Source organism: Leptonychotes weddellii, chromosome 12, assembly GCF_054177405.1.
Source record: "Leptonychotes weddellii isolate Sample4059 chromosome 12, ASM5417740v2, whole genome shotgun sequence".
NCBI classification, from domain to species: Eukaryota; Metazoa; Chordata; class Mammalia; order Carnivora; family Phocidae; genus Leptonychotes; species Leptonychotes weddellii.
Genome location: NC_138380.1, coordinates 50,058,186 through 50,080,343, shown reverse-complemented (window position 1 = coordinate 50,080,343; position 22,158 = coordinate 50,058,186). Strand labels below are relative to the sequence as shown.

The following is a 22,158-nucleotide window of genomic DNA, read 5'->3' as shown; positions in this document are numbered from 1 at the left end:
AATATACAACAGGACTACACCGTGTAAGTGCCAAGAGAAATGCATAGCAGTTAGTATTGTGACTTGTAACACCTCTCCACCTCTCCTAGGTATTGCAAAAAAGCTGTAAACCTCTCTCAATTAATTTTTCTCCCTGTAAAATAGGTATAATAATAATGTACCTACCCTGCTCCCTATAGAAATGGTAGGAAGTTCAAATTAGATAAGTGAAAAACACTTTCTCTAGTATTCTTTGATTTCAAAATCAGCATGAGATGTTAATGGGATAAAACTGTTCCCAAAGCCCAGTGATAAATATAAGCCCATGAATAGGAAATGTAATAGCCTTTACCTGGATTTGATTGGAAAGTTCTGCAAGAGCCCTATGCAGGACCCCTTTGTTTAGTGTTCTCAGCTTTGGCTACACATAAAAATCACCCGAGGAGCTTTAAATTCTGACGCCTTACCTGTGGTGATGAACACTGGGTGCTATATGCAACTAATGGATGGATCAAAAACTTATGATGTACTATATGCTAGCTAATTGAACATAATAATAAAAAAATAAACAACCAAAAAATAAAATAAAATAAAATAAAATCTGATGCCTTAACAGCATCCCCAGACCAGTTAAATTAAAACTTTTCCCCGCAGTCAAGATGCGTGTAGATTCTCTGCAGGTGAATTGAATGAAAACAATTTGTCCAAGCAATTAGTAAAAACAAGCTGGACATCAGAACAGTTGAGTCAAAACAAAACTTATCTAAAATCAACTACCCCAGAAATGATTTTTCACAAATTTTAAATATGGGGTAGTTTTATAACCCTTTGTGTGCTCATAAGAGATTTGCTTATTTGGTTTTGAAAATTGTTTTTTACTTTTTAGTTTTTTAAAGTTCTGGCTTGATTGTTAGCTGCTATCCACAATCTGCATGGTTTGGAAGAGAGAAAAGGTGATTTAGCCTACGTGTAAATGTTCACCATTATGGAGTTACTTTACCAAATTAACCTGTTTCACCTATTACCCAGAGAAGAAGACAAGTAGAGTGAGATTCCTCCCACCTACCTTCCACCCCACACAAATTCAAAGTTTATTTGATCAAGTGCCTATAGTTGGACTGTACTATTTTCTTTTTGTATAAAATTTGATCAAAGTGGCACAGGAAGTCAGGCATTGCTGGTCTCTGTCTCATGAAAAGCCCTGTGAAGTCAAAGTCAAGCATGTGCTAAGAAAACTCCTTTTCTACAAGGAGAAGAGACAAGGTTGGACACGACTTAGTCTCCATGTCCGCTCACACCCCCCACCCCCAAAAGAAACAAAATTGTCCCTGCAACTCTCTGGATTTTTTTTTTTTTACCATCGACCCCCCCCCTCCACGCACATATACACATTATATTATGTTACTGTGTTTCTATTCCTCGCAATCAATGAATCCCTGGAACAATAGAAGTGTGCACTAATTGGTAGGCTGCTGAAATAAGTTACAAAGTCACTTGTGCCACATGCTCTGATTTTTATGGAAAACATGCACATTTATATGATTAGAAGAGAATCTGGATGTATAAATACTATGTGTTAATATCAGTTATCTCTTGAGGGTGGGTTAATGGCTTTTTAAAATTGTGTGAATTTTCATGTTATTGTAATGAGTGTGCATTGTTTTATATTTTTAGAAAGTAGAAAATGAGGGAAAGGATTCTTATTGTTGATGATTTGGGTCGTTACAAGATATTCTCAATTCTTAGACAGTTTAATATAGCACAAGGTGAGGAGCCTGGGTCCTAAAGTTACATTGTGTGAGTCTGAATCCTGGTTCTGCCACTTACTAGGTGTATAGCATTATTAGGCAAGTTCTTTCTTTTTAAAGAAAAAAAAAATCTGAAATTATTAGAATAGACCTACTGAAAAAATGGAATTTGAAAGTTTGATGGATAAAGGTTTACACAAAATATTTTTATATAAAGGGCAGTAGTGCAGGTAAAAATGCCATTGTATCAACTGGCTTTTGCTGCATAACAAACCATCCTCAAATTTGGTGGCTTACATAGCAATCACTAATTCAGTCCGTAATTCTGTGAGTACGAATTTGGCCTGGGCTCAGCTGGACTCGCTCAAGCATCTGTAGTCAGGTGTGGGCGGCTCCATGGTCTCATCCTCCAGCAGGCTAGAGTAGGTTTGCTTTCCTGGCAGCTGTGCATGTTTCTGAGTCAGAGTGTGAGAGAAAACCTCTTGCCTAGACTCGGGAACATAGACAATACAATCCAAGGCATGAAATGCTTATGATCTCAAGTACTTTGTCCTTTGCCTAAGAAAGGACCGGGGTCTACTTCTATCCTATACCAGACGTGCACTGGAAGTCCCTAAAAGTGCCCCCGCCAACAGGAGCGTAATAACAGTCTCGACAAGAAGAGTTCCATCACCCTTCGTCGTTGATTTTATCAAATTGATAGAATGCGTGATTTCATCAGTTATCACAACCACCACCATGATCATCATCATCATGGCTAAACTTCACGACAAACCTGCCTGGCACTGTGGTAAGTGCTTTCTACAAATCACCAACACAGAATCTTTACACACTTACTACAGTTATTAAATATTTTTACAGATGAGGAAACTATAATCTAGGGAAGATTTTAAAATATTGGCCCCATGAAGGTAGTAATCCTATCTGTATTGTAAAAAGCTGCAAGCCTAGTGCCTAGCACATATTTCCTGAGTGAGCAAATGAACGAGTTTTCCAAGGATACACAGCTGCTAATCAAGGAATTTAACCCAGTCATGATTCATTCCAGAGCTCATGCTCTGACTCACTAAAAATCCTCACTTTTCCTATGCACGTGGCCAAAGATTATAAAGGAAGAAATTTTAAGCCGGCGTTGGTGGTATAGTGGTGAGCATAGCTGCCTTCCAAAGGAAGAAATTTTAAGAGTTCAGAAAATGGGTGCTTATTTTAATTAGCCTTTGCCTAAAAAACAACTGGTAAAGTGGGAATCAGATCAAACTGGTAAGTACTACCTTTTTAACAGGCTTGGAAAGATGTCAAAGCAGTACCAGCTTAGGCTAAAGTGGCAGGGCTGGGAGTCTTGCAGAAAGCAATTCACAATATGGCATGGCTGGTAGGAGCCAGGTCCTGGAGTCTAGTAATCTGGGTGTCAGTCTTGGCTCTGTAACCCTGCAGAACTTGCCTAGTCTTTTTAAACCTCAACTTCCTAATCTGTAGTGTAAAAGTATAATGATATGGAGAATCTGTGTGGAGTAAATGAGATAATGGCAGTGTCGTACTAAGCACAGTGACTGGCCTATAGTAAGTGCTCAATAATATATCCTTTTTGGAGACCATGATCAACACATCAGTTATAATATGCCTGGTTTAGCCTGATGAGAGCTGTAAAGCTGAACTTGGGAGCAGGAACTTATAACTTCCTTGAATGCAGGGCAAAGCAGAGTCCTGGACCTAAGAGGAACATTCATATAAGAGTATGAATAAAAACTGGAGAATAGGGGCGCCTGGGTGGCTCAGTCGGTTAAGCGACTGCCTTCGGCTCGGGTCATGATCCTGGAGTCCCGGGATCGAGTCCCGCATCGGGCTCCCTGCTCGGCGGGGAGTCTGCTTCTCCCTCTGACCCTCCTCCCTCTCGTGCTCTCTGTCTCTCATTCTCTCTCTCACAAATAAATAAATAAAATCTTAAAAAAAAAAAAAAAACTGGAGAATAACTTGGCCCCATCTCTGGGAATGAAGTTTTTGTTTTGTTTTGCTGTTATTAACATGATTAATTTCAGCTCCTCTTCAATGTACCCTTACAAGCAATTCATATACATAAACATTTGATTCAGCTTAAAACAAAGATTTCAATATAGCATCCTCTTAAAATATTTTATTGATAAAATTCACTCTAGATACGAATTGTTTACTGAGATACAAATTTGCAATTGTGTTTGTTTGTTTGAAGATTTATTTATTTATTTATTTTAGAGACAGAGAACAGGCTAGTGGGGGGAAGGGTAGAGGGAGAGAGACAGAATCTCAAGCAGACTCCCAATGAGTGCAGAGCCCTATGCAGGGCTTGATGTCACGACCCTGAGATCATGACCTGAACCAAAATCAAGAATCTGATACTTGGCCTTGAGATCATGACCTGAGCCAGAATCAAGAGTCTGATGCTTAACCCACTGAGCCACCCACACGCCCCTGCAATTTCTTTCGTCAGTAGGAATAATTAAAATATTTTCAGTATAAACTAATTGTTTGAAATAAATGTTTAGTTTGTGAAAAGTTTTTTGGAGGGGGCAGGAAATGCATGTTTAAAGTTTGCCTGATGAGTTTTGGAAATGAAACAAAAAATCCTGAACAGGATACTAATGTATCAACCTGCTATTGGTTGATGCCGGCTACATGTAATTCACAAATATGTCAACAGATGGCAACTGTGAGCTTTAAATTTCTCAAGTTTTGTTTTAGCCCCAAATACTGCAGGAATGGCAAGAATTAAAAGCACCTGTTTATTGATGGTTGGTTTTTAACCTACAATTCTTCAAAAAAGTGCCTGGTATCAATTTTTAACTCTGAAAGTCCTTCCTACTTGCCTATTAGTTTGCTGAACTAACAGATGTGCACCATGCTTACGCTGAGGAAAAACAATAGTAGAGTACAATATATTTTATTGAATATACTAGATGTTACATTTTGCAAACTATAGCTGTTGCTAAAAATCCATAAAAATGAAGTCAATCAGATGTATCTGTCTTTAAGTTAAAACCCAGCTGCTTTAATAAGGTTATGTTTTATTGGTAGTAAAACTCTGCCCCATAGGATTAATGAGGTTGAAACTAGCTGTTGAAAGCTTGTTTTTCAGAGAACTGTTTCCCTCTAATAAGCTAATGTGTCTTTTCAGACCCCACTAACAAACTCATTAACTGTCCCTGCAGAAGCCTGGACTCCAGGTCAACTGATAGGGCTCTAGCCTATGAACAAGCAAGACCCTGCATTCCTTACCTGAGATAAGGAGCCCAAGACCCCATCCATTTTATACTGGCTCTCAGAGCATGCCCCAGTCCCTTCTCCTTGTCCTAAGATAACTTTCTGATATCAGGGGCTAAATTTTGCCTTGCTGGTGTAAAGTCTCCACCCCAAAGTGAACGTGGGATGTTTGTTACATATACTTTTGCTCAATGCACATGCTCCATCTTTCTTCATGAATAGTCATCAGTTTTCCTGCCCTTTTCATCAATATGTATGTAATCTCAACCCCCATTATTATAAAAAACTTGTTCTCTCCTCCTTCAGGGAAGTGGATTTGAGACTTGTCCTTCGGTCTCCTGGTTTGGCTGCCTCTCAAGTAGACCCTTTCCTTGCTACATACCTGATGTCTCAGTGACTGGCTTTACTGTGCGTCCATCAGGAAGACGGAGTTGGATTTGGTTACAGTAGTCCTTAAAGTCAGGTCCCTGGGTATCATTCGCATCACCTGAAATGTGGTTAGAAATGCAAATTCTCAGGCCCCACCCTAGGCTTACTGAATCTGAACTCTGGAGATGGAGCTCAGTAATCTGTTTCCCAAACCCTCCAGGTGATTGTAAACCTGAGAAATTTGAGAACCAGTGCGTTGAAAGAAACTTGAAATACAGGAGAGAGGTTCTGAACTAATCATTTTTATTCAGGTATAACTGACATAAATGCAGTAATAATTAACAATGTAGTTGATTATTTCTTTCATGTGACTTAGTGTTCACACAGTAAAGTTTGCAAAATAAGGAACGTAAAATAGTACACAATTTCCATAGACTCGGAGAGGTGGAATGCTAGTGCCTAATTTCCACACATTTCTTAAACTGAATGAAAAATTTCAGTTTATGTACCCTTCTAGATGGTACTGAAAGGGATAACGTTATGGTAAATTGTACACAGGAACTTAACTAAACTAACAAATTAAAATTAAGTCAAAATACGATTATTTCTAAGGAGTATAGAACAATCTTCAGGAAGGAAGGAAAGCAATTCCCTATAAAATGAGTATTATTCTTATTTGTATTAACACGTACGCATATTCCATTCTCTCTCAGGCATCCTTAAACCCTCCTGCAATTCTGTTGCTGAAATAAGAGGCACAACAATTTAAATTAACAACAAATAACACCCAGGCCACATTTTCATTTGTAAATAAGAGAAGGTATGCAAAAATTGTTTATCACTGTGATCATTTTATCTTAAACACTGCTTTGCCTCAATTACCTTCCTACCTGAAAATTTTTTTATTAATGTTTGTATTAGTTCAGAATTTCTCAAAGAACATATAAACTACTGGTTCCCATGAAGAGGCAGTGTTTATTCAACTACTTCAGTCTAGAGGCATCCTTTCTTCTTGTTCAGAATGTATAAATAGTTTTTACAGTGCTAATAAATGGATTATTTGTAAATCACATTAGGTACTTATGAGGGAAATAACAAGAGCAAAAACACATAAACAATCATTATATTCTCACTCTCTACATTGGAATTATTTGTATCTTTTTCACTTTTGTGGTAACCAGATACAATAATAGTTCAAACACCTTAATCTTTATGCTTTATATATATATGCATACATACACACGCACACACACATACCACATCTTCTTTATTCATTTATTGATGGACACTTGGGCTACTTCCATAATTTGGCTATTGTAAATAATACTGCTATAAACGTAGGAGTGCATGTATCTCTTTGAATTAGTGTTTTTGTATTTTGGGAGTAAATATCCAGTAGCACAATTAGTGAAATAGGTCAATCAGAGAAAGACAAATACCATATAATTTCACTCATATGTGGAATTTAAGAAACAAAACAAATGAGCAAGGGAGAAAGAGAGAGGGTGAGAGAGAGAGAGAGAGAGAGGGAGAAAACAAGAAACAGACTCTTAACTATAGAGAACAAACTGACGGTTACCAGATGGGAGGTGGTGGGGGGGATGGGGGAAATAGGTGATGGGGGTTAAGGAGTGCGCTTGTGATGGTGAGCACTGGGTGATGTCTGTGATGTATGGAATTGCTGAATCACTATGTTGTATACCTGGAAATAATATAACACTGAATGTTAACTGTACTGGAATTAAAATTTTTTTAAAAAGAAAGAAAAAATAGTCAAATAGTGTGTATGTGTGTGTACGTGTGTACTCTTGAGAACTACTGTTGTTGGGAAGGAGTAAAGGAGGTATAAGATGGGGGTGGGGCTACTTTCTGAAGCTATGATATCATCTTTATAGAATTTACTGTCCTTTTATGAAAACTAGGGTAGGTATTTCTTCTAAGGCCCTAATTCCTTCCCAACTAGACTCTCTCTCTCTTTTTTAAAGATTTTATTTATTTATTTGGCACATAGAGAGAGAGAGTGAGAGAGAGAGCACAAGCAGGAGGAGCTGCAGGCAGAGGGAGAGGGAGAAGCAGGCTGTCCGCTGAGCAAGGAGCCCGATGCGGGGCTCGATCCCAGGACCCTGGGATCATGACTTGAGCTGAAGGCAGACGCTTAACTGACTGAGCCACCCAGGTGCCCCCCAGCTAGACTTTACTGCAGCAAAGTTTCAACATCTTTTGAAAGGTTTTCAAATCCAAGGAACCTAGCCGGTAAAATTACCATGGTGCTTGCAAGAATACCTATGGACATTCTCATTTACTTCCATCTGCCTTTAGCTCACTGCAGAACAAAAAGAGAAAACCATTTCCTTTTTTTTTTCTTTGACTATTACCTTAAAGCTGTAATTTAATAAACCACCTGCTAGCTGCAGAGTTTGTGTGGGTGTGAATTCACAGATCCTTGACACTAAATACATTCCAAAGAATGTGATATGGAAAGTTTGAGGGTGGAAATTAGATAAAAACGAAATTTAGACATGGTAAATTTTGATACACAATTTACTCTCAAGTCATTAAACAAAATGCATATTAATGGATCATATCCTAGACTCCCTTTCATGGCCACAGGGGGCTCTTAATACCTCTATGCTTTGGAAATTATTACAATAATGAATTCATCCTTATCCAGTGGCAAAGGGGACTTTCCCAGTTGTGAAAGAATGCAACAGCGAGCAGAACTTTACAAGAGAAGATACTACATAAAAGACACAATTTCTCAATAAAATAAAAATCTAGACCTCCAAGAGTCACACTGAAAAGAGTATTCCTAGTTGAGAAGGACCAATGCCTAATGAAAGCTTCCCTTGACGTCTCTTGTGATTTCTGCTGTCATGCACATATCAGCTTTAGAGTGACACAGTGTCAGCTCCCTTGAATAAAACCTCTTCCTCCAATGTTCTTGGCACAGATGAGTAGGCTAAGCTAGAGATTTAAAAGAAGAAAAAGACAGATACTACAAGAAAAGAACTTATCTGACAAAGACAAAATTTTGTTCATGACAAAATTAGTTTTCTCTACAGCTTACTGATTCAATCCCCCCGATGAAACCCAGGGGAAAAAATAATCTTGCCTCAGTTTCTCGCTTATACCTCCCTGCCTGTCTCCAGTGACCTCATAGATTTTCCAACCTCTTTACATTCAAGGTATGGAGAGCTCCTTTTTTCTCTTTAGTTGCCTGGGATCCTTCTTTTGCATTCCCGTTTCCAGCTGGAGCACATGCCTGTTTGCTGGTGACTAACATTTTTGTTGAAGCTGCTTTTGTCACTAGCTGCTGCCCGCTCCGTGACCAAGGCTGGATTTCACCAGCTGATTCAGGGGTAAGGAGCCCTGTTAAACAAATCCGAGTGCCTAGCGCGAGGTGAGTGTCTGTCGCGATCAAAACTTGACAACTGCAGGGATAAAGTCTCAGGTTCAAATGCAGGAACCAGAAACTGAAATCAAAGCACTGCCTCAGAACCAGAAATTTGGATCTGAAATCAGAAGAAGCAGAACAAATAAAGGACAGTGGTTCCTATAGGATAGATTTGTGGTTTTACGGACTTGAGGATATATAAGTTGCATGATTTGATTGAATGGCTCTAAGATTCATGGGTACAGCAAGGAATGACCTTACCTTTCAGGTGAAACATTAATAATGTCTTACCACATTATCCACATTCATATTAAATAAATTATATTAATATGCTAGAGGAATATTCACATTTATAGATGATGCACATTATAATAACACTTGATAAATGGTTTTCACCTGCTTCACTGCCATCCTTTTTGCTGACAGATAGCAATAGGCTAATATAACCACTACTTAGTCTATTATGACTTGGAAACAAAATTCTTTCCAGCAATTTGTTTTATTTTAGAAGACCTAGATCCTTTTAAAATTAAACTTAATTTTTTTTCTCAGAGATCAATGTAAAAATATTGATATAATTAGAAGATAGAAAAGACACAGAAGTCCAGATCTCAAAAGATATTTTAGATATTAATGAGGGGAGTGCACATCTAGACAGCATAGGGCCCTTAGAGTACATTTGCATGAATAAGACTGATTGTTACCTCTTTCCTTGGCTGATTGACAATGAAGGACAGAGTGGGGGATGGTAGAGACCCCACAAAGAAACCTGTAGCTTTTCTTTCCTGAGCAACGATCTTGGAGAGCGCAAGGAATATCTTCCAGCCCTCCATCTGGATTGTGAAATGACATTGGAGGACCTCTGTCTTAGTGAATAGGTGAGGACAAATATCCTGACTGATAAATAACAAGGAGCAGTCATGAGTCCTGATTCCTTGAGGTTAGTCAAACACTTGATGCAAATTTGACAAGACTTTAGGACTTTCTGTGAAGCTTCAGCCAAATTCTAGAGTCTCTCTGGCAATTTTCAGTAACACAATACATTTTAGCTTTTGAGGTAGGGCTTGCAATAATTTATTATGTGGCTAAGAGTTTAAAGCCTCTGGGTGTTAATGAAGAAAAAAACTTCAAAATCAATAGTCCCTAGTCGATGTGAAGGAAAGTTTAAAGATGGAACCTAGTTCTTCAGGATTTACAGTTAAATGAAGGCTATGTGCCTATAACTAGTTAATGTAGACAATATTGAACTATTAAAATATTGAAATCCATTTGTTTAGATCTAGAGTTTAACTTTTTACAATATATTTCTTGGGAAATACATTCCTAGTAAAAGACTCTTGTATTCAGTAAATATTTTTCCTGGCAAAAAGAATTTAAAAAAATTTTTTTTTGTATAATTTTACTAGGCATCCACATATCAAGCAATTCCTGAATCAGTTTCCTCTGTTCTGAGTAACTCACAACCTGTGATTTATGGTTTTGGAATAATTGAATTTCTTGGCTGTCACATACTTTGAGTAAGAAATATTACATATGTTTCCAGAAAAAATGATTTAAGGAAGACAAGAATGAAGTGATGCCAAGTTCTGAAACTTTATTTGGAAACTGTGTTCTAACCAAATGGTACTTAAGATGCTCTATCTTAATTTCTGAAACGTGTTTGCTAAATAATCTTTGAAAATGTAGCCTTGGACATACGGTTTCTAAACATGCCACTTTTGAGCTTAAGTCAGTGAAAAAAGTAGAGGGCAGCAGACTGTTGTTCTCACCTTCCCAAGCATAAGAAATGCAGAATTTTTCATTGATGCATGGTAATAGGCTGAGTAAATTTCTTCAAAAATAGAAGTTACACAACATCTCATTTTACCTGTCAAACATAAAATATTTAGTTATTTAGTAGAATAGTTCCATGAACAGAATTTTTTTAAAACATGAAAACTCTAGCAACTTTAAACTTCATTATGGATTTGGCCTACACTGCATTTTTGCTAGTTTTTCTTAGTCCATGGATTTAACTGTTTCATCAGCTTCAAATTCCATGGAGAGTTTACTAATTTTTTTCACATTTTATTATAATGATACTTGGTTGACTGAGAGTTAAGGATAGTTGCCCTCTCTGTGGTTTTGACTAGCGTTGACCGATAACACTTTCTGAGGGGCTGTTGTCCCTATTTGGCTATTCAGCACCTGGAATGTGGCTAGCTCAGTTCAACTGAGAAACTGAATATTTAATTTTTTTTGATTAATTTACACATACATTTAATCACACGTGGTTAGGTTAGTGGCTACTGTATCAGATAATATAGGCAGACCTTAGAATAGTGAGTTTATGACTCTGAGCAATTCAAGTCTACATTTGTGAGTAGCATTAACATTGTCCGCTCTGGATTGTGTTCATGGGTTTTCCTCAGTGGCTCTCAATTAGGAGGCAATACTTACCTGCCAAAGAGATAGGTGAAAATTTGTTAGGACATTTTTGTTTGTAACACCCGGCGAATCTTCCTGACATTTAGTAGATGGGGGACTAGAGATGCTTAATGGCCTAAAACGCATAGGGCAGTCTGCACAATGAATTACTGTCCACCCCAAAAGCCAGTAGCAATAATTTGACAAACACAAGGTTAGCAGAGTTCTCTGGATATTGTGGTTTCATCTCTGAGATCCCCTGCCACTTCAGTCCTATCTATAGCTAAATCTGTCTCCTACAATGTGTATCTTATTAACGCCCACCTCCACGGGACCTCCCTTTCTTATGTTCGTTTTGTCCTGCATCTTCACCTACTCCCTCTCTACATTTGAACACACTTTCATCTTTCCTGTCTCAGAAAATACCCTGTCTGAATTCCATATCCACTAGCTGGGTCTCTCTCTGCCTCTTCATTCACAGCATCCTGTCCCCTGCCAATCTCAGAACCTAGTGGGGGAAACTATTTTTTCTATCACGATGAAAAGAGAGTTCACACCATATGCAGTTTCAGAGCACACCATTTTATTACATAGACATATCAACAGAGGCATCATACCATGTTCCACTTCTAAACAATTGTGTGTGTGTGTGTGTGTTTAAAATTTTCCAAGCAGAGCCCACTTTTTTCCTTTTATGCTTATAATAACTTCACCTTTTTTTAGCTAGTCTCTATAGCACACCACCACACTAGTGTCACATATTTTTTTCCTAATTTACTTTCCCCCAAGGGTAGGCTCATACCAAAACTGTAGTGTAGTCACTTAAAGTATTCTAGTTCGTAGTTCGATTTACCGTGAAAATTAAATTTTCAGGTACTTGAACAATGTCTTCCTAGCATCCCCTACTTATCTCAGGAAGAATCACTCTACATCCCAAATGAATCCCTCTAAATAACTGAGCCCTGAAAATATTGGGTTAAAAGAACTACATTTAAAGACATATCTATATCTGGTTATATACACAGTAGACTATTTGGATAATTGTCATGATTGCATCTCTTCTTAACTCTATATCGAAGCAGTGATATGCCTACTTTTGTCCTTTGATGGGTGATTTCATAAATTATTTCAAAAGGCATTAAAACATCTTACTGATGTATTAGAACTCTGTATTATACAAATATGTCTACAAAGAAATGCCACCTAAAATTAGAGTCTGTGGTTATTCCTTCAGTACAAAACTACATCCTTGTGTAAATTCAGTAGAGTGATATATATATACAAAATATCTGCATCATATAGTTTAGATTTTCAGTGATAAAGACTATGCCTGTTTGTGGCATCAAAAGAATAGTGATAATGTTGATTCACTATTTGAGGTTGCATTTATGGGCAACTTCTGTAATCTACTGGATAATGAAGTTATTCATATGAGTTAGGAGACTTCAAACACTACATCAAACAACCATAGCCCAGTTATTTCTTTTGACTCTCTACAGCCAGAATTTTTTTTATGAGTTGACTCAAATAGGGTAAGTGATGATCACGATGCTCTAAAACGAGAAGACCTTCAGATTTCCATTAAGTGGAGTTATTATTTTGTTATCGTAATTAAAACCCATATTTTGTTTCTAAATGATAACATGTTCTCATCCTGAATATTCAAGGTTGAATTTACTATGGTTCAATAAGTAACTCATAAAAATGAGCTGAAAATTGATTAGCTTTGGGGAAAAAAAGAAGTATACAGTACAGTGAGAACCATATATTTTAAAATAGTAGATTTCTTTATCTGTTACCAGAGGTTGTATTCTCATAAATATTTTCAAAGACCATGCTATTTTCTTGCCTATTCATATTGTCATAGATGGCTATTTTAACATTTCATTATGGAAGAGAAGGATTGAATCTAACTATATAAGTGTAAGCCTATCTTTTTATTTCCTTCTACAAAGAACTCTTTCAGGTTCTTTGGATGTATGTATTCTTAAAAATGGTCTGTCTGTATTATTTCACGTAAATTTTAAAATTTTAAAAAGATCTAAATTAAATTCTAGCAAAGTGAATTATAACTTTACCTTTTGGGCATACATCGTCTGTCCTTTTATATAATTTAATTGGGCTGCAAAGTATTTGAAATGTAAGTATCATGAAAATCACAAGTCATTATGTCTGTATTTATAAATGTGGAAGTATGTGATTTTAAAGTTGTTATGTTTATAAATCAGTATTAATCATTGTTATTACATAAATACCATAATAGTAAAATAGCCAGATAAGTAGTCTATCTTTATACTACACTATTCAGATCACTCAACTCCATAAAGATCAGTCACAATGATATTTACACACAGCAGACATAATAAAAAGAATAAAAATGAACAAATTTAGTAGAAATCAAACACGTGATTTTGTGGACATAGAAAAGCCTTGAAAAATTGCTTTCCCATCTCTTTGGGAATAGATCTTGATAATACCCCAAGAGCATTACAATTTCTTTTTGATTACCTATTTACATTCATGAATGCTATAAATATATGCTGTATATATTTTTATATTTACAGTATATATACACACACATACACACACACTGTATTTTATTCTTAGGCTCATTCATGAACATGCAGATCAATCTGCATGGTATAATCAAAACATATTTATTTTCCTTAAGGATATTCATTATAACTTTTCACCCTGTGCAAAAATGCAAAAATATCATACAGATTAGTATGGTCTCTCTCTAAAAAAAATTTCTTTTTTATGCTTTAGGGTTTTTTTTTGTCATTTACAAATAAATTATGAAATTAATTCATTCACAAATTGGAAATAATTATAATGTTTTTACAACAAGGCATTACTGAGGTTTTGAATTGTGGTATTCTTGAAGTCATTGTCTTTCAAAACAAAGACATCAATAAGTTATTGTTATTTCTTGATATTTGCACTTTTGATTATTTATAAGAAATACGTCATTACAAATCTAATACTCATGCTAGTCAAATAGTGTTTTTGTAGAATATTAATCTTTCTGTTTATTCCTCCTTTTTTTTTTCCTGAAAAGTCTTTAGAACAATCTGGAAAGTCTGTTCAAATTCCTGCACCAGAACATTTCTGAAAGGTTCTCACCTCCCCTCCCCCCAAAAAAAGCTGAAGAAATAAGTGAGGCAAAACTGAGGGAGAATGATTATACTGGGTGCTCACAATAGATAAAAACAAATGCAAGAATTGTTTTAATTTTATCCCCTACTCCTTTGGTATTTCCTTTCCTCATGAAAATCCTAAAAAATGTTCAGTTCTTTAAAACATTGATTATACTCTTCCATTAAATATCAGTTGTGGTCCTCCATTGCTCATGTTGTCTGTCATTTCCTGTTAGGAAAATAAGATGAATTAGTTAAAATTTACTTCCAGAGTAAGATACTGATTCGGTTAATGGGTTTGCAAAACAAATTTCAAGCCACTGAAAAACTTGCTGAGTTTTGGGGAAGGACAACGATTGATACTGTTTGATATTGTTGTTGCATTTGAGAAAATGAAATTTCATGGCCAAAGTCTTCTACACACAAAAACACTTCAATCTGTCCCCAGTCCCCTGAGTCTCTCCTTTTGTTTCTCAACTTTATTTTGGAAAGACCTCACCTAGAAAGAAGAAGATGGTTAAATGCCTACATTTTTCCCCCTTGCATTGGCTTCTCTGCTGAGCATGTCAACAAAGTGCCAACCTAGTCTAGAGGTTACCTCATTCTGTAGAAAAATGTGTGGCCTTTTTGCAAAGAAATGAAATAGGCCCACAATGGGATCATTGCTTATATGTAATGGTGGGTCACAAATAAATCACAGTGGGAAAGATTGGTTTTCATGACACTATCACTCATATAGTAAAAAAAAAAAAAAAGCCCAACCAAACAAATAGTAAAACCTCTTAATATGTTTCTTAAGGGATCAATTTTGAGGATGCTAATAAGGAAAACTACATGGAAGGCAAATGAAAATTTAGATAGAAAGGATGAACTAACGTAAGTTCCATTTGTAATTTGAGAAAGTGTTAATTTAAGAAAAATTAAGATGTTTTGAATTCATATGTTTTATTGAACATTAAACTCCTCCCTAAACATTAAAATGTAATGAGATGTGAAGCCCATTCACATTTATCATGGTTAGTGTGCCTTTTTATAAATAATATTTAGGCAAAACTATCTAAAAATCTTTTCACACTTGAACAAGCCTATTTGCAAAAGTGTAGTAAATTCAAATGCAAATTATTGCTCATTTATCTCAAGCCTATCAGTTTATATTTGATTTCTGTTCGGGAGAATTAGAAATGTTTGCTTTTGTAAACTTTAGAAATTCTTCGCAAATATTCATTTGAAAAATGAAAGGTATCCATGCCCTATTTTGAATCTCTTCTCTTAGAAGATTCAATATAGGAAATGAAATAGAATAAAGATACTTGCTTCTTGTTTTGGCTGGTTTGGAAAGTTGCTTAGGAGGAAGATCCATGAGGGACTGGAAGGTAGAAATTGGCCTGGTTTTAAACTTTGCTTTTGAAAACTTTGTTGTCTTTTGAAAGATGTGGTAGAATTTCTTCCAAGAAAATTTGGAGAAAGGAAACAATAGGCACTGGGTCCCTGTCCCATTCTCACATCAAGATCTGTCTTTCCATGGGGCACCTGGGTGGCTCAGTCATTAAGTGTCTGCCTTTGGCTCAGGTCATGATCCCAGGGTCCTGGGATTGAGCCCTGCATCGGGCTCCCTGCTCAGCGGGAAGCCTGCTTCTCCCTCTCCCACTCCCCCTGCTTGTGTTCCGGCTCTTGCTGTGTCTCTCTCTGTCAAATAAATAAATAAATAAAATCTTCAAAATAAAAAAAAGATCTGTCTTGCCAGGCAAAGTGCCTGGCCCCTTCCAGGTCCTAAGGAGTTATCTCATTCCTGGGTATCCATTATATCTTCCAAGTAAGGTGCCGAGGAGATACAAGAAAAAAGCCTAGAAACTCAAACTCCTATAGGGTAAAGACTCTGACAGAAAGCGAAGAAGGTCCTTTGGCGCCAGCAGCCTGCTTCTATGGCCTGGTGATGGTTCAGTGACTGGCTCACTAGGCATGCACACAGTAAAAGTAGGTGTGGAAACACAGTGGGGTCGTCGGGCTGAGGTTAAGTTCATAGGCAGGAAACCTGATTTGAGGCTTCATTCACGAACTCACTATGGGTGGCAAGTTAAATAGAAACGATTCTTCAAAAATGATCTTTAACAAAATTTACTCATACAGCTTTTTCTATTCCTCACAATAGTATAAAAATAACTTCCTAATGAGATGATAGAAGTAAGATTCTTAGGTGCTTGTTCTTCTAAAATGAATTTGCATTCAAAAAGTAGCTTAAAAACCATAAAAACTAATCTAATGGAGAATATTTTATTGCAGGATTAGAAAAAAATCTAGGGGCGCCTGGGTGGCTCAGTCATCAGGTGTCTGCCTTCGGCTCAGGTCATGATCCCACGGTCCTAGGATCAAGCCCTGCATCAGGCTCCCTGATCCACGGGAAGCCTACTTCTCCCACTCACCCTGCTTGTGTTCCCTCTCTCGCTGTCTCTCTCTCTCTCTGTCAAATAAATAAATAAAATCTTAAAAAAAAAAAATCTAGTTTTTAAAAAGCGTACAGAAGAAAAGCGTTTTCCTAACTAAATTCACACTAATATGGACACAGGAAAATCAAGGGTAGGAGAAAAGCAAAAATTAGGTTTTAAGTGCAGTAGCATTTTTAGTTTATTTGCAAATAGGCATGTCCAATTTGGCAAGAAGAATATACTCTAAATTTGGGCAGGACCAAATGTGACTATTTGCAAGTGGATATACTTTCTGCCATTGGGCCATAGTATCAATGTGACTTTCTGCATTTCCAATTATATTGTTTAACCAAAGCGAGAATGGCGACTATTTATTTTTAGCAGCCCAAAGTATAGGAAATAAATGTGAAATGTATCACATCAGATAACCTTGTAAAAAGACAGCTCTCATACAGCATTTTCACTGTATTAGTGTCAAACTTAGGTTCTCTGCTCATGCAGTTTTGGCACGAGGGAGATACAGTTTGCCTTCATCAGACACACCTATTATAAACAAAACTCTGGTCTGTGAATGATGGTATTGAGTCAGAATCACAATGTAGCAGAAAATAAAGGAGTCATGAATCATCCAAACAGAAATGTGTTTGGATGCTTATAGGAGGCTGAATATTTTAAATACTCAACCAAATTTTAAGCTGCAAGACTCTGCCATGTAGGTTTATGTTGGGTCCTCAAAGTAGTTCTCATGAAAGAGATACTTTGAGAAGAAACAGACATCAACAGCATCAGTCCAGACTGATCTGCTGACATCATGCCTTCCTAGGAAGAAGCATTGCTTCCTGAGGTGACATCACAACATGGTAACTCCCTAGAAATCAGCGTACCTTGTAGGTAACTCTGGTGTCGGGGGCACCACCGGGCAGCTGGGCAAGTCGGTTATTTCAATAGCCCTCAATCTCTAATATAAATATAACAATCATATAATAAATATTGTACAAACATATACACAAAAAAACGAAATCACAGTAGTATAAAAATAGAGCACAAATGAGCCACTATCCAAATACACAATGGTAATCTATTTTTAACAACCCATTTCTTTAAATTATCAGGCCTGCTAATAGTACCATAATTTTTTTTTTAAGAACATGTGTATATCTGTTTCAAATTGCCTTTTTCATGGAGCAACTTAAGGATATCTACTCTCTTTATTTGAATGTATCGATTGCATACAAAATGGAAACACTTAAAACTATGGAATAAATATTTTTTCTTCAAAATAACAATATGAAGAAAAATGCAGTAGTAACTCTTGCTACTCTGTCTTCTATTCCATGCTTGTGCAGTTTTATTTCCATGATATCAAGTGAAATATGATGTGGCCATTATCTTAGCCAGGTTAGTTTACGGATGTTTTATCTTTTCCTTCATAGATCCAGTAACAGGAACTGAATTAAGAAATATGTGCAAAATGCAATAGAAACACAGACAGCTCACTATATCATTTGTCCTTCAAGCAATAAATGTTACTTCCTGTTTGAATGAGTTTCATGAAACAATTATGCAAGAATATTATTTAAAATATAGGCAAAGCTACCGAAATATGCATGAAGTTTAGATGAGAATTTAATGAAGCTTTATGTGGATTGTAATATCTGCCCTGGTAGGCAAGGCTTTTTGTTGCCTTATTAAAAGGTCCTTTTATGCTTCAAAATCTAATTTACATAATCAAATGCATCTAATTACAAGCACAGGAGGTGAGCTAGAAAGGGGAATTCATCAGATTTCTACAACTGGCACTATTGAGTTGAGAGGGTATTTAGTTTGTGTTTTTCCTCAGTACAACACATAAAAATCCATATTTATAAGGCATTCAATATTTTATGGAATGCTATTTTAGGAACTGGGTTTTGGTATAGATAGAGAGCTCTGAAATTATTGAAAATAGGTGTACCCCAAATAGCAGAGAAAAAAAAATAAAAAATTCCTATTCTTAGCCCACTAGGGCCAAAGTTTTAGAAAATCCAATTCCTCAAATTCTCTTCTACAGCTGCCAGATGATTGACCAAGATTTGACTGCAGCCTTCATACCATGCTAGCAGTGAACAGAAGAGCTACAAAACTCACTTTCTCAGCCATTTCATGAGAGTGGTGCAGAGAATGCTCCCTTTCAGAGAACATCCTCCTCTGTTCGTAGCTGGCTAGTCGACAAGTGAGCCAGGAAGAGAGGGTACAGCCGCCGATCCCGATGCACGCAAGGGACATGGAGGCGAGATGCAGAGGATAGAGGGAAGAGGTCTTCTTTGTCACTGCCCGAAGGAACTGAAAATTCAGGATGCCCCCAATGAGTCCGCAGATGCAGCAGGCGGAGAAAAGGATCATCTGGTAAGAAAAAGAAAGGGAGTGTCAAAGTCGAGGAAACAAAGCTGACCAGGACACAGTGCACTGTCCTGGCTGCACCTCAAGGATAGCTGAGCTACAGTAAAGGCAAGGAGCTTTGGGTGCTTCTCAGAGGACAGAAGCTAACCTTTCACCAAGTTCCTGTGCAATCGGACTCAGTGGAAAGAGCGCAGACCACAGTGTTTCGGAATTAATCGCTGACTGTATGAAGGCCAGGGATACATCTTTTGAAAACACTGAAATAAGCAAAATTTGTCTTCAAGGTAGATTCAGATTTAAATAATATTTACTTACTGTCTATCATGTGCTTACTATGCTAGGAGCTTGAACAGATACTATCTCAATTAACCCGCCCAGCAAACCTCTGAGAGAAATCGTAATACACATTTTGGAGGAATGGTGAGCAGGTAACATTCAAGTGTAGGGACTGAATCCAGATTTTCTGACTCTAAATCCAGTTTCACTATGTTAATCCCCCTAAAATATCTAAATATCTTCTCATTGAACTGCCATGAGTTCACCAAACTGCAGATCTTTATACCTCTCTAGCTAAATGATCTGGGGGAATTTGGTTACTTCTCTTTTTCATTCCTAGGAGTTTTATTGTGTATCGATTTCCCCAAAGGATAGTTAAGGGACTCCCTGTGAACTGGCCCTTTATATTACAAATCTTTTGTTACTCTGTGGCACCACAATGAAGAATACACAGTAGACATTCCAAAAATACCATCTGGTTGTTTTGGGGAAACACAGGATGTGGCTTTGCTTTTGATCCTATTATTGGTTTGATCTGGGTCTCTGTTAAGAGACCTCGGGGGTTTTATTCTACCTAAATATCATAAATGTAACTGAATATTCCAAAAGCTTTAATGATTTTATTTTGTATTTGCATTTTGTCTAAATTCCCCCATGGGCTTTCCTTATACTTTAGAGCGTGATACTAATTTAATTATCTACATTTATTTCCATTTTTCTCCAGAACATGGTCTCCACTACAGTCCTCTCTCTTGCCAGTCCTACAACTTGTTCATTCCCACCTCAATGATATTTTCCATTTCCTGGAAATGATATTGCTTCTTTCTTGGACTCCTAGATGGAAGGCCCAAAGGCAGTCCTAACTGCTTCAGAAAGCCTTCCTGGATTTGTTGATCGCCTCCTTTGGTATAATTCCATCGGGCAAACAGCTATGTAATTTAATTTAGCATTTAATTTTACACTATCAGGAATTATTTGCTGTTGCCATTTAGCTGAGTTTAGCAAGCATTTATTGAGCACCTAGCATCTGTTAGGCCCTGAGTGAGGCAGCTGTTGGCATTACAAAAAAGAATAGCTCAGAGTTATTGCCCTTGAGTACTCTGCAGTCTTGTGTGAGAGAAGATCCCACATTTCAACATGGCATGGCAAATATTAAGAAAGAGGGATGAGGGGCGCCTGGGTGGCTCAGTCATTGGGCGTCTGCCTTTGGCTCAGGTCAGGATCCCAGGGTCCTGGGATCGAACCCCGCATTGGGCTCCCTGCTCTGCAGGAAGCCTGCTTCTCCCTCTCCCACTCCCCCTGCTTGTGTTCCCTCTCTTGCTGTGTCTGTCTCTGTCAAATAAATACAATCTTAAAAAAAAAAGAGGGATGAATTGGTTGCCCTTGGAATAGGGAGGTGGAGAATGTAGCCCAGCCAGGGGTTTCAGACAAGGCTTCCCTGATAACATGTCATCTAAACTAAGTGCATGCAGTTCCCAGAAAAGGGTAAGGCCACAGATACCTGAAATAGCATAATGAAATAGCATGGTGGGCAGAAAGAATTACAAATAGTTTGTTTTGTTTCTCTAACTTAATTCAGCATCTTTATTGTGTCTGTCTCACAGTATTTATCGTCAAGACTGAAAATCCAATGATGGATGAATATCTTTTTATAGTTGATTAAATATAATGCTGAATATCAACGACCAAATAACTGAATCATCCCAAGTGGGGACCTGTTGCTCCCAGTTTCACATAGAATCAATATACTACCTTTAAAGTATATTCAGATAGCATGCAGTTTCTTGGGAAATATTTTGGTGTTGACTCATTCTTAGAAAATATGGGAAAATGTTACATTCTAGCCTTCAAGTAATGAATACTATTTAAGAAAGTAAATGACAAATTATTTGACTATTATAAGAAAACATGTAATCTCTCCTGATATTAGTCTCATTCATTCTTGAAAGGCATTCATTAACATGTGCGAACAGAACATTCTCACCTAAGAATTAAAATATTAAAATCTATACCCACATTTATAACCATATATGATTTTCAAATCTCACCAGACTAGAGAATTTAGACTCGAGAGATATTTGGAGTGGAGAAATTATCATGCAATTTGATTGAAGGATAGAGAATCCTTGATAGCTAAATGTCATCTATGGGAATATCAAAGGGTAAAAGAGGTTAAAGTGAATGGTAGTTTATAAAAGGTTCAGCTCTTATGATTTTTTAAAATAACTCTTAAGAGAATTAGAAAGACAGAAAAAAGACACTAGTGCCTTTTTAAAAATTCTTTCTCCTCCCTTCTCCTATGAACTGAATATTTGTGTCCCTCTAAATACAAATGTTGAAGCCTAATCCCCAATACTATAGTATTTGCAGGTGGGATCTTTGGAAGATAATTAGGTCAGGAAGGTGGAGTCCTCATAAATGGGGTCAGTGTCTTTATAAAAGAGATTCTAGAGAGTTTTCTTTCCCCTTTTGCCAAATGAGGACACAGTCAAACATTTGCAACCTGGAAGAGAACCTTACCAGAACCTAGCTACACAAAATGGGTCCCTAGTCTGGGTCCAGCCTCCAGCACTGTGAAAAATAAATTTCTGTTGTTTATAAGCTACCCAGTCTATGATACTTTGTTGTAACAGCCCAAATAGATGAAGACATCTCCCTTCCCTTTCCTTCCCCTGTTCCCTTTCTCCTCTGCCTCCCTCTATTTTCCTCTCCTTCCCTCATTCTTTCTTTCTTTGTTTGCCCACCCTTTCTTCCTTCCTTCTTTCCTTCCTTCCTTCCTTCCTTCCTTCCTTCCTTCCTTCCTCTCTCTT

General features: G+C 37.1%; 1 protein-coding gene across 2 annotated transcripts in view; it reads right to left on the bottom strand.

Annotated features, from left to right (window-relative positions):
* Window positions 1–11,729: 11,729 nt before the first annotated feature.
* The window catches only part of TMEM196 (transmembrane protein 196), a 52,042-nt gene continuing 41,613 nt past the window's right edge, over window positions 11,730–22,158 (bottom strand). The window contains exons 3-5 of one of the 2 annotated variants that reach the window (XM_081800438.1): window positions 18,821–19,075; window positions 17,578–17,651; window positions 14,443–14,499 (exon numbers count right to left, since the gene is read on the bottom strand). In XM_081800438.1, the coding sequence (XP_081656564.1) occupies window positions 14,493–14,499; window positions 17,578–17,651; window positions 18,821–19,075 (336 nt within the window). In that variant the 3' untranslated portion in view covers window positions 14,443–14,492. Of the gene's footprint in view, window positions 14,500–17,577; window positions 17,652–18,820; window positions 19,076–22,158 lie in introns of both variants that reach the window. The other variant, XM_081800439.1, reaches the window with a different exon arrangement.